A 16,449-nucleotide genomic window follows, 5' to 3' on the forward strand; every position below is an offset into this window, starting at 1 on the left:
TCCTGAGCTCGAGCGCCCGCCCCAGGCCGCCAAAAAACTTTGGCCATGAGGCAAAACTGCCCTGATAACAAAATGATTCAATAGATATTGTGTAAAGCAGGAGAGCCATCTCTTTCAGGTCCATATTGAAGTGCAGCGCAAAAACATAAGATAACGGGTAGTACTTGGTAAAGTTGTCATACTGTTCCGCTCTGTGAGGAGAGCGTCCGGTTGACACGCATGGTTTGTGAGTTCGAGTCAGATGATGGACTATGATGGTGGAGTCGTTTGCCATAACATCCACTGGTAAACAAAAGCAAACATTTGTTTGGTGCCCCATTATTATCTCCAAATCTATCCTTTATTAAATCTTGGTGACTTCATTTTTTGATTGTTGTATCACTGATACTTCTAATTCTCATTGATTTGTTTCTGTTCTCATTAACCAGAGCAGTTTTTCTCTTTGTAAATGATCACTCTCAGCTGTTAAACAGCTCAATCCTGACGATTTGGTTCACATTTCTACCAAACAGTTTGATACAGTGTGACGCTATTTTGAAAATGTGTGACACACTATTTGAGCTATAATTAACCCATCACTATCAATTAGGCATGTTTTTTATCCCAGGAGTCTCCAACTTTTGATTTTAACCTGGCGAGCTACTTTTATGTAGCAGAAACATTAAGGAGCTTTTTATGTTTGAAATGCAACTTAGAAGTTCACCCTGGAGAGGTAGTAGCCAAGATGATATTTAACATGATTTAAGAAAATACATACACCTAAATGTTTGCAGATTGTGCTCCAAACATGCCTCTAAAATGTGATCGTGTACAACTGTAAAAAGTTATTGATGAGCTACCAAGAATGTGCTGCAGAGCTACTTGTAGAGGTCCTTCTGCTACAGTAGTGACTTTTGCTCTGGATGTCTTTTCTTTGAATAATATTTCATGTTTTGTTCAATACTTTTACTTACTTTGCAAGTAAAATACTTTTCAAACTACTATGTTTCTTTTCTCCTTCAATGAAAGTTTATTAATAGTGGAAGTCATATACAATTTGATAGACAGATTTGTGCAGTAATCATCCATGAAAAAAAGCACTTACATTACGTGAAATTATGTACAATATGCATGGAAAAAACAACCTAAAAACGCTATTGAGGTCACAATCTCAGAAGAGGTGCACTCGAACGAGAGCAAGACCTGGCCCATTTTGTCATTTGGGATTCATGGCCCAGGGCCGCACAATTTTCTGATCAGGCGACCTTGCCCTGTTACAAAATGATTCAATGGATGCAACGCAACGGTATATTGGTTAAATAATATGATTAACTGTGGTCAATAGGGAGCGATGGAGCGATCCACATTTCCCAATGACCAGTGAAAGGCACAAAGAAGAAAACGTCCAATCACAGACGACGTTCCTCCTGTCACGTGACCAGTCAACATGGCGGCGCAGTGCTGTTCGGCTGCAGGCTCTCTGCTGTAAACACTCCACATGAGATGGATTTATAGCTTTATCCCTGCTTTGGAAGATCGAAACAGTTTTCATATTCAACGGTAAAGTAGTATTTGAAATATTTATGAATCCAGCTGTGTACTTTTCCCGCTCTGGGGAATTTTTGTCAGTGAATATAACATTTGGTTGTCATTTTGCTAGCTATGCACAACAGGGCAGACGGGTGGACATGTCTCTCCTCTTTCACATCGGAGGCTTAATATAATAATAATAATAATAATAATAATGTCCACTGTGGTGTAGACTGAGATGTGCGAAGTCAGTATGGGCTCTGCTGTAAGCGACAAAGGCCTACAAAACAACACAAATCGTGGAGAATTACCATGGAGAATGCTCTGTCTGCCATCTATTTGATTATCAAGAATACATGTGTTGTGTTAGTATAATAAATTATTAAAACAATACATCCATCATCACGTAAACTCGAACTTGACGAGAAGTTGCTGGAAGTTGTGACGTTGAGGTCAGTATTTGGGCTGAGAAGAGATGGTTCGTGTAATAAGCAGTGTGTGCAACTTGAGTAAAGCACGCTAATATTTATAAGTTACTGGATACATGCCTTGTACACTGCTTTATGCATTCTTTAAATCTACCAGTTCATTAGGATTATGATTGATAGATATTGTGCATTTGGCCCTATTTGAAGTGGCCTGACTTTAAACCTGAATGAGACTGATACATTTAAACTGATTACTAAGTTACTTCTCAATAAGGGTTTGTTAGCTCACTTAAATAAAAACAAAACAACTTCTTGAAATTAAAATAATAAATTAAAATAACTTTTTTTGTCAATTCTGCGACATGAAACAAATGGGGGGGTGGGTGGGGGGTGGTAGAGTTCAGTGCCTTTGAAGGGCTGGAGTGGAGAGGAGGTTTGTGGATGCAGGTGGAAGCAGAGAGAAGGGAGAGAGTTCAGCTACCTGACAGGTGGATGAAGCTGTTCTTCAGTCGGCTGGACCTGGCCTGCAGTCTCCTCCCTGAAGGCAGTCCTTTGTGCTTCGTGTGTGGGATCACTCATGGTTCTGAGGGCTTTGGGGGTGACATGGGTGGAGTCGGCGTCCTGAACGGCGGGGAGAGCAGCGCTGTGGACATTTTATAATAAACAGAATCAAGGGCATTTTGTAGAAAGTTAAAATAGAAATCAATTTGCTCTTGTGCAGATTTTGAGTGTCAACTTTTGAATGATACTGTCTTTGCTTGTCAGATGTTGAAACTGCGAGTTCAGCTGCAATGCAAGAACCTGCATGAGTACCTGCGTGAGCTGAGCCCGGAGCTCCTGGACAGACTGTACAACCACCCAGCCACATGTCTGGCTGTCTACAGGTCAGAGCAGCAACGAGCTGAATACACAGTACCATTTCTACTTCCAGGCAGGTTCATTGTAAAGTCTAATCAAGCTCAAAACAGCAGGTTTTCTTGATTTACCTGCAGACGTTTCATAACTAAACAGGACATTTTTATGAGAATTTCAAATTGTCAAGCTTAATAATCAAGCGTATGTGCTTAGTCAAGTTTCATGATTGATATTGAAAGTAGTTCAGTTTGTGCACAGTCACTCACTCTGTTGGATTGTGGCAACTACTGTATGTGAGTTAATTATCGCTTTAGACTCATCCCCATTCACTTCCTCCAAAATATCCCTCAAAGCCTCTTCAATTATGGGGTTGTACCACATCGCCTAGTTCCTTTTCTGATTGTTAACCATAATGATTTATTATTATTATTAAAATGGTCAGCAAGTTAGTTTCGCTACCTAATCTCCAGCATACAGTCGACGGGTCGCTCCAAATCTAAACTATAAACTCATTTTGTGACGGCACACTCACTGTTGTTTAAGGAGACCATATTAAGGCATTTCTCTGTTATTATTTTAAATCATATCTTACATGGATCAGTTTATAGCAGGAAACAGTGGAAACACCCTGAAATGTAGATTTAAATTAGAGAGCAAAGAGTCTGACCTACAAATTTGACTTAATTGTTTGAACACAATGAAAGAAATGTAACAGTAAAGCCACCTGTTCGCTTGTGGCTTCACGGGCTTCTGCCTCCAGCTAGTAATGTGACTGGTGCTGCTGATACAAGGTCCATAATGATCCTGTTGCCTTTGCGGCTATAAATCATATTGTATTTGGATACTGAAAAAGAAAACATCACATTTATTTTGACTGTACAGTTCTTGACTGCTAGACAAAAAAAAAAGCCACCCCAAAAATGATCACACTCTCTCATTTTCAGTTGTAGCGCCTTTAGCAATGATTACAGCACACATTCTCTGTGGCATTGTTTCAGTAAGCTTCTGCAATGTCAAAAGATCTAGTGTTGCCTTCATTTTTCAATTATTTTCATGTGACCACTGTGCAAAGCCTTCTCCAGCACATTCCAAAGATTCTCAATGGGGTTAAGATCTGGACTCCGGTGGCCAATCCATCTCATACTTCCTGAACCACTCTCCTGGTATTGTCATCCCGGAATATGCCCGTGCCACCAGGGAAGAAGAAACCCATTGATAGAAAAACAAAACTGGCCAGTCTGGATGTTTAGGTCGTCTTCCTTTGCACCGTGTACCTGAACCTATACCTCACTAACTGCAGCAGCCCCAAATCAGAACAGTTACATCCAGGTTTTTGTTTTTTTGCTCAGGCCGTGTGTATAACTTATTAATGAGCTTTCGCTATTAAATCTATCAAATCTCCAACTAATCTCTCTCACACTACACAGCTCTCGTCATCACTTCCCGCTCCTCTGACTGTAAGAGTCTCTGCGCCTCAGTACCTTTGCTTTGTGCGAGATTAGATTTCTCTCTCAGCGCCGAGCCGCGTCACATTACTTTGTGTCTCCACAGGGAGCTGCCGTCTCTGGCGAAGAACTACGTGATGCGGATGCTGTTCGTAGATCAGCCACTGCCCCAGGCGGCCGTGGCTCTGTGGGTGAAGAAAGACAGCCAGAAGTGAGTCGCTCCATTACCTCTGCTCCCCTCGCTGCTCACACTGCTTTTCAAACACCTTTTTTTTCTTTATGTCACAAATGTTAAACCATTCCCAGTGGAGGAGGAGGTTGTATATGTTCAAACTTTGGTGAGCAAGTACTTTCAGAGAATTTGGGAAAGAAAAATGTATGTTGAAGTTCTCGCCCACTCTGTTCATAAGCTGTCATCTAAACTTGTGGCTGTTTCGCCTCGTCAGTGTAAGATTTGGACGTGAAGAAGAGTAAACCTGTGTGTCTTGTGCAGGGACCATGATGAGTGTGTGTCGGTGCTGGCAGGCCTGCGTCTGTGGCACAGTCAGCAGCTGCAGGGCGGTCTACAGGGGTACATCCTCAACCCGGTGTTCAAAGACAACCTGAGGATCGCGCTGCTGGGAGGGTAAGCCTCTACTTTTGTTCAAAACTCCTATGGCTTTCTGAAGTGGACATCACATGCATAACTGTGGCCTATGAACATTATTTTAACTTTATTTGTCTATCTATGGAAAAGATGTTTTATAAATGAAGACGATGTTTTCTCCCTTAACATGAAAAATACATCCAACTCACCCTTTACGATTTTTATTTTATGACAGTTTGTCAACTTAGGAATAACAAGACACAGTTTTTCAGGCAGTCACTACAACATTGCGATGCTGACTCGTCTTTCGGTGTTGTTTTTGGCAGCCCTCTTAGTTTCAATCTTAAAGCTGCTCTAAGCGATCTCGTTTTGCTGGTCCGGCACTGATGCATTACCAATAAGCGCCTCTAGATGCGCCACACACTAGCAGACTGTAGAAGAAGGGCAGCATGGTAGTACAGTGGCTAGCGCTCGTGCCTCACAGCTAGAAGGTCCGGGTTCGACTCCCACCTGGACGGGGCCTTTCTGTGTGTCTGTAGGTTTCCTCCGGGTACTCCGGTTTCCGCTACCACTAAAAACATGTACAATAGGCCAGAATGAATGTGAGTGTGTTTTGAGAGTGTGCATGGGTGACGACGGATGGAAATTAGCCCAAGGCTACAATCCGGTGTGGCTTGTTTACATGCATGAGACCCATGTATGTTCATTGACATGCACTGTCCCGACCAAATAAACCAATAATAAAAATGATAATACGGTTGACAGGCTGTACAAAGCAGACAGATTACATCACAATAATATGCAGAAGTGTCCTCATTGTGAACCTTTCTCAAAAGCGACCACTCCCGTCCCAGTTTGATCACTGTCACTCGCTCAGACTATGGAGCTTTGAGGTGCAGACAGGAGCGAGAGAGTGGGACGCAGCCTTCCTCATGTGAGGCCATGTGACCTGTGTCACGTGTGTTGCTGGTGTGTTCTCCTGCTCCGCTCTCAAGCTCTGATTGTGAACGGTCTAACAGGGTTAGATAACAGGGTTTTGGCACAGCCTTTTCCAGTTTACAATAGGGATGCACCGATCTGATACTGGCGTCGGATATCAGTGCCCAGTAGAAAAAATATGATATTGGATATCAGCTACAAATATCCAATACTTATACCACTTATTGGCCTAGTAAAATAGAATAGCCACTGCTGTCGTGGTCATGTGTTTGTATTTTAGTTCAAGAAATAACTGTACGGGTTTGTAATGATCAGATCAGTTTATGTGAGTAGTTTATATTAATATAACTGAAAGCCTGTCATTTACCCAAGGATATTTAGTGTAGAAAAGTCTAGTGATCCTTGTTAAATGTTTATCCAAGAGTTTATCAATAGATATAATTGATAATTGATCTGTAACATAATGATAATATAATATGACTTTGATCTTAAAATGGAGAAAAGAGTCAATTCAATGCATCACTCAAAGAAAGACACGTTTAAGAAAGTATTTTGGTATCGGTAAATATCGGATATCAGCAGATATTCAAACCCCATCGGCTGCAAAAAAGCTGGATCGGTGCATCTTTAGTTTACAATTTTTAGCTTAGTTCAACTTAACACCACATTCCATCAGTGATGATATGGTCTTTTCTGCTTGATCCAGTCCACACTGTATCTAATCCAAGTATTCATTGGCATGTTTATCTGTTGTGGTGCCCAGGGGTAAGGCGTGGGCAGACGAGGGCAGCAGCCTGGGCCCGGACCGCCACGCGCGGGACATTGAGAGCCTGGATAAGTACGCCATGGAGCGCTGGGAGGTCATCCTGCACTTCATGGTGGGGAGCCCCAGTGCTGCAGTCAGTCAGGACCTGGCTCAGCTCCTGGTGCAGGCGGGACTCATGAAAAGGTACAACAAGCTGTTCATTAAATACTGCACCAGCCAAAACATAAAGAGAAGAGTTTGGATGAATAGAGTAGATAAAATGATGCTTTATTCAGGCTTTAACAACTACTTTAGGTTTCTTGGGCTGGGTATTTTATGGTTATATAACTTTAAAAAATGTATCCATGTTGTTATGGTCTTCTTCTTGAGCGGATTATTACACTTGTAAATGAAACTATATTGCTCTGTCCGGTGACACAAATGAAATTCATTAAGGCTTTGTACATTTTCTCTTAATGCAAAGTTGGGCCAAGCAAAAACTTGAAAGTTACAAATAAATAATAATTGAAACTCCATAGACTGTGAAATAGTCTATGGATACCACTGCTGCGTTCCACGATCTTGGTAACTGGTGAATTTCTGCTCTCTGACTAGAAAAAAATGCCTTGGTACACTGCTCCAAGTGGTAATTATAACTTGTAAACTCTAAGATGATCAGAGTGGTCTGAGATAGAAATAAAGACAGCAGTGGCGGCCCCCAGTGGAGAAGTACAGCAAATGCTAAAACTTTAACAAAACCACTGCACCAGTGAAGGGAACATTACTTTTGGTCACAGCCAGTATAACGTTGGTGTGAAGAAATGTTTCTGTAACTTTAGCATCTAATTAGCTTACTGTTGTAGCATTGGCTGTTTTGTTTACATATGATATTCAGCTGGAGCGCTCTGAGGTCATCAGTCGTCATTTTCAAGTGGGAAAAATCCCAGTTACCCATTTCCTGGAATGCAGCATGAGTGAGGACGGCTTCCCCAATAGTGTTTATCACGGGCTAACTCTATCTCATTGATGCTAGCAGTTTGGCTGTGGTTTTGGAGCTTGCTCCTTTATATAGAATTGGGCAAAAATTAAAAGCAAAAGGAAAAAAAATCTGATGATTATAATGGCTCACACTTGTATTACCTTTTTCACCTTTGTACGGCATCACAACGGGGACAAAACTTACTTTTCGTGAGTCAGTGGCATTGACAGAATAACTACACAGCACCACCTACTGTTCTGGAGTATGTATTACAAAGCTTATAAGATTAACAAACAATAAGTAATACATTTTTTACAAAAATACTACTCAAGTACAGTACTTTACTTTGTTACTGGCCACCTTCATTTGCAGTTTTTGATGATGTGCTCCCTGTTTGTTTTCTGTCTGATATGCTGCTACTGTCTGTAAGTCTGTAATATTTTGTGCCTGCACTGGATTCCATTATTAATAACATTGTGCTAATGTTTACACTCTGTCTATTTATGGGATCCTGCACCATGTATGCATTTTATATTACACCAGACTATGTGATTCCCCAATGAAATGTCTTTGTTATGACGACGACAATAAGAGTGGTTAAGATAAAATAATACTGATTGATCCATTGATAATGTCATGCTGACGAGTCATAATTCTTTCATGTTCTGTCTGTCACAGTGAGGCCGGAGAGGCGCCCTACATCACCTCTGCAGGTTTCCAGTTCCTACTGTTAGACACCGCCTCCCAGCTGTGGTACTTCACCTTACAGTACCTCAAGACTGCCCAGGTAGACACAGTACTGCACCTCGTAGAGAACACGCAGTACATCACATAACACTGCAAGAACCTTTGGATTATTCCACAAATCATCGAAATTCCTCTTCTGGCTGACCACAGATTTCTCAGCATCAAATGAAGTGTCCATTTTGGGTTCTTTTATTTCCTGCTTGTGCGATCATCCTCTTCTTTTGATTTGACGTGGCTCATTTAGATGTAAGCCATTATCAATCAGTCACGCTCCACTTTCTGCAGCCCTTCCAAAAACAGAGCGGACCATCCACGCAGTGTACCGCGGCTTATATAACACTGGCCTATGGAATAATTATAGCAATTATTGTCAATTTAGTTACATACACACGCAGCTAAGCACGCGGTGTTCTGAAATGGATCACTAAAAATATTTGCGCTGTTGCTTAGAGACCGAGCTCAAGGAGTCAATTATAAAGTCACCTATTGAGCGTTTTTTTTTGGAAGTTGTGCTTCTATTTAGGATGGAAGGGGAATATGTGGTTACAGGTTGAACATTACCATAGAAATCTGACATTTTAGGAGGAACTAGCAAATTTTGTCTGAAGCCAAAGACTAACATCAGCTTTAAAGGTACATTATGAAACTTTTATTGCGGGAAAAAATGCTGACCCAGCAGCTGTATGAGTGGCCAACATGGCACTTTTACCACATCACAGTGGTCTCTACAACGCTCCAGGATCAATTGTTTTGTCGGTTTTCTGGTGAGTGGGTCCGTCAGCAGTGAAAACCTTCCAAACAATTGATCCGGTAGCATTGTAGAGACCACTGTGATGGAAAGTAAAAAGATGCCATGCAGACCAATCATACAGCCGCAAATAGTTGCATAATGCACCTTTAATAATACATACCTCACATTTAACTATATTTTTGTTGTAGTCGCGAGGCATGGACCTGGTGGAGATCCTGTCTTTCCTGTTCCAGCTGAGCTTCTCCACTCTGGGCCGGGTGAGTACTGCCGATACTACAGGTACTACTACAGGTACTACTACAGAGTACTACTACAGGTACTACTCAGTGGCGTGCCGTGGAGTTTCAGTCAGGGCCTTCAGTAGCAGCCTGGGTTCACTCACTCAAATGCATATACATTTATTGACAATAGGAAGGTCTAATGGATAAAACAGCTTTTTCGTGGCATTTGTTCGCCAAAGGATGTATCAACAACACAAACCAAAACAGAAACCCCCCTTGAACACTTGTAATATACGGAAACACATGACACATGACATGAGACGAGCGCGTTATAACCATGGATCTGATTATAACGTGGAAACTGTTTTTATGAGATGTCGTGTTGACAGAGCGAGATCCAGAGATCAACGTAAATGCAAAATCCAAAGTCATAGAAAGATACTAAACTTACAGTTTGGTGCTATGTGGGATGCCTTTTTGCCTTTTTGGCATTCATAGTAGGCTGCCTGTTCCCTCACCATTATCCTGTCTGGGGCCAAGTGTCTGCGTCCTGCTGCTTTGCTATCGAAGCTCTTCATGAGGAAGGGCTGCCAAACATCCGTGATTAATAACTCCACTTAATTTGTCTCGTTCAAACATTTCACGAGTGGTTGAGTTGTTTAGTTGAGTTTCGCGTTTAGAACATCTTACCCATGCTCTGTTACATTAGCGGTTTACCAGGCGAGGAAAACAAAGGGGGTTGTGCTGAGACACAGCAGGGCCTGGGGAACACACTGTCATTGTACGGTGAATTTGTAATTGAATCTCCAGTACTTCCTTTTTATTTGGTTTGTGTACATTTTTTAAAGCAATAATTAATTGACTGAATAACTATAACAGAATCTATTTATTTATGTGTCTGTAGGATTACTCGGTGGAAGGCATGAGCGAGTCCCTCCTCACCTTCCTCCAACATCTGCGCGAGTTCGGCCTGGTCTTCCAAAGAAAGGTACGTACTTGTTTGGCGAGACATGGTATGACCTGGTTAATTATCAACTTTCACCTCTGCCCCTATTTTGTTTTATGAGATAATGTATGATCTTAGACTTGTAACCCCATTTTTCTACTACATTCGACATTTATAATTTAAGAACAAACATGCATTTTCTCTCAGAGGAAGTCGCGGCGGTACTACCCCACCCGGCTGGCCATCACCCTGGCAGCAGGAGTAACCAGCTCCGCCTCCCCCTCCTCGTCTTCCGCTCTCAGCACCTGCCCTGGCACCGGTGAGGCTGGCTTCATCGTGGTGGAGACGAACTACCGCATCTACGCCTACACGAGTAAGGGCATGGTTTAAGTCGTTCCACACATGCATATACATTTCTTACATTCTGAACCGTGAAATATGAATGTACTTGTTCTCTTCAAACAGCATCATTAGGACTTGTTTTTTTTCATAAGTTCACATTGTCCCTGTTTCCTCCAGACTCTGAGCTGCAGATCGCCCTGGTGGCCCTCTTCAGTGAGATGTTGTACCGCTTTCCGAACCTGGTGGTAGCTCACGTCACCAGGGAGTCCGTGCAGCAGGCCATCGCCAACGGCATCACCGCACAACAGGTGTTATTCCACCCATATGTTAATCTAGTAGCGCTAATTCACCGACATATTTTACTGTTGCAAGCCTTTAACTGATTTTGAAACGACTTACATACTCTAAATTGCTTCCTTGTTCTTAAAGGAACAGGCCTCCGTTCTTCCATACTGAGATATGTTCTTACCTGAGCTTAGACGAGTTGATACGTACCTGTCTGGTCTTTGTGTGTGCCTGTGGAAGAGCGTGGTAGCTTCTAACTTCACCCCCGTTTGGAGCTATAGGAATACATTGGGAGAGGCTAAATGCTAGGAACATCTTTGGTCATTTTGTATAACTGAGGGCACGCATAAAGACCAGACAGGTACGCATTAACTCGTCTAAGCTCAGGCAAGAACATATCTCAGTATGTAAAAATGGTGGCCTGTTCCTTTAAATTAGTGTTAATTTAGTGTAGTTTTTGTTCATTTTTTTCTTTTTTAATTTTCACAATATTGTCATTATGACTTCATTGCTACAAATAGGCACTTTCTGCTTGTCTGTTTTTTGTTTGCGTCATCAAATTTCAAGGAATCTATTTCCTTTTATGCAGTTACCCATAGTTAACAAACTAAAAGAGGTCGAGTGGCCACTTGATGTGTCTCCGATTTCACAAAAAAGCGTCTCAAAAAATGTGTCCATTCATTAATTAATTTTAACCAGTCTTTGACGCTACGTAAAATGTGGTCGTTTGGTCGTCGACAGCATATAGATCAAGGACATACGGATCTTTAATTTCAGAATAACGCTAACAACTATAGGAAAGAAACATTGAACAGGCTACAGAATTCTGAAAAGTTCCCTGGGGTTAGAATCAAATCCGGCTTCATTTCATTTCTTCTGCTTGTGTTTGTTTCCACAGATCATCCACTTTCTGAAAACGCGCGCTCACCCGGTCATGCTCAAACAGGTACAGCGGCATCATTCACACTTGCCTCCTCTCTGTGTACACATTTCTTAATTTCCACTGTTGTTTACTCTCCCCGCTCTCGGCCTTCAAGACCCCAGTGCTGCCTCCCACTATCACAGACCAGATCAGGCTGTGGGAGCTGGAGAGGGACAGGCTACAGTTCACTGAAGGTATGGCTCCAGCAGCCGTCAACTCTGTCGCACTATATACAGTCTTTACGCTACACTGGCCAGCAGGAAGTTTGCCAAAAACAGTCCATGCACACAGCCTGTGGCATAGAAATCATTTATTACATTTACATTCTTGTGTATGGAAAAAAATATCAAATCAACACAATCCCATTATAGTGAATAGGGCTTGAGTTTGAAATACAATAAAGCAGGAGCGGATCGGTCAAAAAAGCAACACGCCGTCATTGTGGAAGGTGCTGTTGTGGATTTTCTTGCTTAATAAAGCTTAAGAGATGTTTGTCTAGTCAAGATGTGAAGTTCATTACACAGTGCATTGCGGAGAGGGTTACACATAACGTGAGTTCATGGTAAGCTCTGCCCGAGTTAGCTTTGGCAACACCTTTTATAGGTGAGCACACCAAAGGCACACAACAAGGGAGGCACAGAAACACATAGAAATGGTAATACAGGTGGAGATGTCAATGCAGGCCACCAAAAGGCGCTTTGCCTGGTAATGCATCATGGTGGCGTTTGGAGACAGAAGGAGATCTTTGTCATGTTGAGGAGACGGGCCATTTGGGCCCTATTGTCTAGAGGTGTGAGGGTCTCGTCTGGAGCACAGGAAGAAGCCGGTCTTTCTACCTGGTTTAGTCAGAGGCCCCAGCAGGTGACCCAGCGACGGAACGCCATGTGTGGTTTACCAGCTTAACTGGCTAAACTTGTCACAACAGTGCCGATATTAGGCAATCAACACACACGATTGATATCAGCGTGGTATCAATCGTGTGTGTTGATAGGCTAATATCGGCACCATCCACAATGGCGCTGTGTTGCTTTTTTGACTGATTACAGGTCTAAGATCTATTTAAGTCCTGGTCCTGGTCGAGGCCTAATAGAGGTGTGAGCGTAGGTGTGAAAAGAATGAGGACTGCTGTTTCTAAGGTCTGACTCTTTGCAAAGAGCTGTTGAAAAGAAATCCAAATGATCACTGAAAAATGAAATTAAAACCCTAAAAGGGACAAGTTCAGATCTTCTGCGCTGGTAGATTCATTGCTGTCACTTTCCATATAAGAAAAGCAGAGATGCACATTCCCACAAACAGCAGCGTCATGAAGAGGCAGGCGAATATCTGGACACGCAGCGACACGCGGCTCATCCACGTCATGACGAACGGGACGCACGGAGTCGAGTACACCACCCGGCCCGCCATGAGCCTGCAGCTGCTCCTAAAATCCTCACATCTGCAGGAATCAGGCACGGCGTCCAAACCCCAGTCCGGCGGCCCCTCGAGCAGCCCGCAACAACGGCTGCTCCGCTCCACCTCCTGCACAAACTCTTGGATGTCCCTCGTCTGTGCGCTCAACGGAAGCCAGTTTTTTAACTTGGTCTTCATCATGTTTTGGGCCGTTTCTGTCCGCGAGATGGTCCCCAGCAGCGCCAGCCCGAACACCGGCAGGAACACGCACAGAAAGCCCACCAGGTGGAGAGCCAGCACGCGGCGGCTCAGCCTCAGGGCGCCCAAGCATCCCGTGGCGGCCAGCGCAACTACGGCAGTGGAGATGAACACCATCGGGGTCAGGAAGAGCTCAGACTCTTCCGGAAGGCGGCCTCGCAGACGTGCGGCAATGAGATAAACCGTCGTGCCCAGGAAAAAAGATGCTTCGAAGATGAAGAAGGCGTTGATGGTCAGGAGCGCGTATTTGGTGACAGAGAGGGCACCCATCACCAAGAGCGGTTTGAGACAGGACTGAGACGGCGTGCGTGTGAGAGCAGGAACAAGCCATGGGCGTTGTCGGTTTCATGTTGACCTCTTGGGCACGAAAAACTGGTTTGTAATTGGAGGAACCAAACCATAATGCCTTGAGGCTTTGCCAGAAAAAATATTTTATTAATGTGTGGCGCTGCAGGTGAGCAGGACAAACAAGAAATGTGGAGATATATAATTGTTGTATCAAATGTCTTTCATTTATGGTTTGTCTTACGATAAGGCATTTTTTTGCAGTTAACAAGGCCAAAATTGAGAGTATGCACTTTTCTAAGCGGAAATGAAACCTACAACAGCAGCAGCAAATTGAGTGGTATTTTCACTCCATCTGCTGCTGTTGCTGTGATGTTGAATGCTAACTGCCGGGCTGCTGCTATGTTATGACACACATTACCTCTATTGGCTTAAGTGTAACATCACACTTGATTATCAGGTTACTTTGTTACTTTTTGTAAGAGATGTTTGTCTAGTCAAAATGTGAAGTTTATTACACAATGCATTGCGGGCCATTTGGGCCCTATTGTCTAAAAGGTGCGAGGGCCTCGTCTTGAGTACAGGAAGAAGCCGGTCTCTCTACCTGGTTTAGTCAAAGGCCCAGCAGGGCGCCAGCAATAGGATGCCAGTGTGGTTAACAACGTAAACGACTAAACTTGTCACAACAACTTCCAAGTCCAAACTGTACAAAGTTCAAACTGATATATGATATTTGTGAGTACGTTTTCAGTCAAAAGAAAAAAAAGGAAGTACTTTTTATATTTGAAATAAGCCTTCTTTGTGCGTGGAAGACATTATGTGATAGTTCATGTGAGAAAGTCATTGCTAAATAAATGTAATATTTCTGTGCGATCAGATGTTTAAAAAGCGCATTGTGCAAAGGCATGTTTAAATCAGCATAATCCCATGATAGTGAATTGGATTTAAGTTCCATCGGACCCAGAAGTAAAGTGATGATGTCGTCACTTAACAGGAGGATTGTGCTGGATGATTCAGCATGAGAGTCTGTAAAGAGTCTGTCTGTTTGAAACTATACATCAAAAATAAAATAAATATTGTCTCAACAGGAGTGCTCTACAACCAGTTCCTCTCGCAGACCGACTTCGAGATGCTACGAGACAGAGCACAGGTACAGGTTTAGATGCACTGGAGAAGTTGTTTAGCACATTTTATCCCATTTTTTCTATGCAGATTATCTTAGGCTCATGAGAAAGTAAAGATTAAGCGGTGAAAAGCGAGTTGGAGGATATAAATACTTCATTAGTGACATCTGTGTTGATAAAGGTAGTTTTACTTGACGCTAAAAGCTAATAAGAAATAAAAATGTCTGGCTGTAATGTCCACCGTTCCACTGTGATGCTGTGCTGTCATGGATGTGATGTGGTTCCAGGGCCTAGGCTGTCTCATATGGCAGGACGTGGCCCACAGGGTGATGGTGGTCACCCACGAGGGACACGGCGAGGTCAAGAGGTTCTGGAAACGACAGAGGTCCCACACGTAGCACTAAACACATTTGATTTTTGTATGTTTTGTATTAAATATGTCATGGAAATGAACTTCTTTGTGTATTTCTTTGTTGGTGTGCAATGCCTGAAGTGTGTGTGCTCATCTCTCAGGTTCAAAATATGTATCATTGATTTTAGAATGTAATTTTATTGAACTTAAAGTAAAGAACAAAAAGGGGGTAAAACATACACATAAAAGCAATGCAGTGTTATTTATTTAAGTCCTACAAATGTGCAGGTCAATGTTTTTAGCGTAAGAGAAATTACGTCATTTATAAATCTCACTTTACACATGTGTGAAAAAGTGGTTAGTTTTGAGTGAGAAATTTTGATCCAACTGTATTTTGTAGCTTTTCGGTTAGATTCTTCCACTTTTTTTTCCAAACAATTGCACTCATATTGCTCAACTGCAGGTTTGTGGTAAAATGCAATGTATTGATTCACAATGTATTGATTCAAGTTCCCGGTATCCCAAAGGTTTTCTGTATGATTTTTGCGAACGGTGATACTGCCTCTGCATCCCTGAGTGAAACACTTACTTGCCTTTCTCACAGCTGCAGCTATTATCAAGTTTTACATTGATGAAAACTTGAGTTTGAGTTTTTTGTGTGTTGCCTTACATTGGTTTATATTACCGTTTCTGACATGACTGAGATAGGTTAACTTAATTGTCATCGTTTTCTCATTAAGGTAATCACTTGCATAACACCCCATGGGTCTAGATATGACAAATGTAACTTTCAGAAATGTCTATTAATTGAATGCGTTCAAGACATTTTTTTCCCAGTGCTTTCATGTGTAGGGGTTTGGACCAATTCTGTATAAAGTGCAACAAACAGGGGATTGTACTGCCTTTGCTATTATTTTGTTTGCAATAGCAAAGGCAGTACATCAATCACAAGCTTATAATAGGCTATAATTGGTTGTTTTCAGGTTCTTGGATGTAATGATGCCCCAGTGGGAGGCAGGAGCCAGTTTTTCCTATTAACTGCATTACACTTTCACAAGTCGTATCGAAAAAGGAAATGTTTGAATTACAATAATGATCATTAATATCACCCCTCCTGGAACCGCCACCTTAACGTGGTGGAGGGGTTTGAGCGCCCAAATGATCCTGGAGCTCTGTTGTCGGGGGCTTGGTGCCCCTGGTAGGATCTCCCATGGCAAACAGGTCCTCGGTGACGGGTCAGACAAAGAGCGGTTCAGAAGCTCCTCATGAGAGACAGGCCCGGTTTGAACCATGAGGCCGTCCTTCTGTGGACCCACCACCTGCAGGAGGAGCCATAGGGGC

General features: G+C 42.6%; 1 protein-coding gene across 1 annotated transcript; it reads left to right on the top strand.

Annotated features, from left to right (window-relative positions):
• The first annotated feature begins 1,399 nt into the window (after positions 1 to 1,399).
• gtf2h4 (general transcription factor IIH, polypeptide 4) lies at positions 1,400 to 15,210 on the top strand. Its single transcript, XM_079571281.1, has 14 exons — positions 1,400 to 1,539; positions 2,703 to 2,821; positions 4,344 to 4,448; positions 4,731 to 4,862; positions 6,526 to 6,711; positions 8,165 to 8,273; positions 9,173 to 9,241; positions 10,110 to 10,193; positions 10,359 to 10,524; positions 10,671 to 10,801; positions 11,677 to 11,724; positions 11,816 to 11,894; positions 14,721 to 14,782; positions 15,044 to 15,210. The coding sequence occupies exons 2-14, from the start codon at positions 2,703 to 2,705 to the stop codon at positions 15,152 to 15,154; spliced, it is 1,401 nt and encodes a 466-aa protein (XP_079427407.1). The 5' UTR covers positions 1,400 to 1,539; the 3' UTR covers positions 15,155 to 15,210.
• Positions 15,211 to 16,449: the final 1,239 nt, after the last annotated feature.

This window comes from Gobius niger (genome assembly GCF_951799975.1).
Source record: "Gobius niger genome assembly, chromosome: 14".
Taxonomy (NCBI): domain Eukaryota; kingdom Metazoa; phylum Chordata; class Actinopteri; order Gobiiformes; family Gobiidae; genus Gobius; species Gobius niger.

Bases quoted from the DNA above. Each gene is read 5' to 3' on its own strand.
- gtf2h4 (XM_079571281.1), top strand. From the start codon at position 2,703: ATGTTGAAACTGCGAGTTCAGCTGCAATGCAAGAACCTGCATGAGTAC. The intron at 4,449-4,730 runs GTGAGTCGCTCC...TGTCTTGTGCAG, and splicing joins GTGAAGAAAGACAGCCAGAA to GGACCATGATGAGTGTGTGT. The intron at 6,712-8,164 runs GTACAACAAGCT...TGTCTGTCACAG, and splicing joins CAGGCGGGACTCATGAAAAG to TGAGGCCGGAGAGGCGCCCT.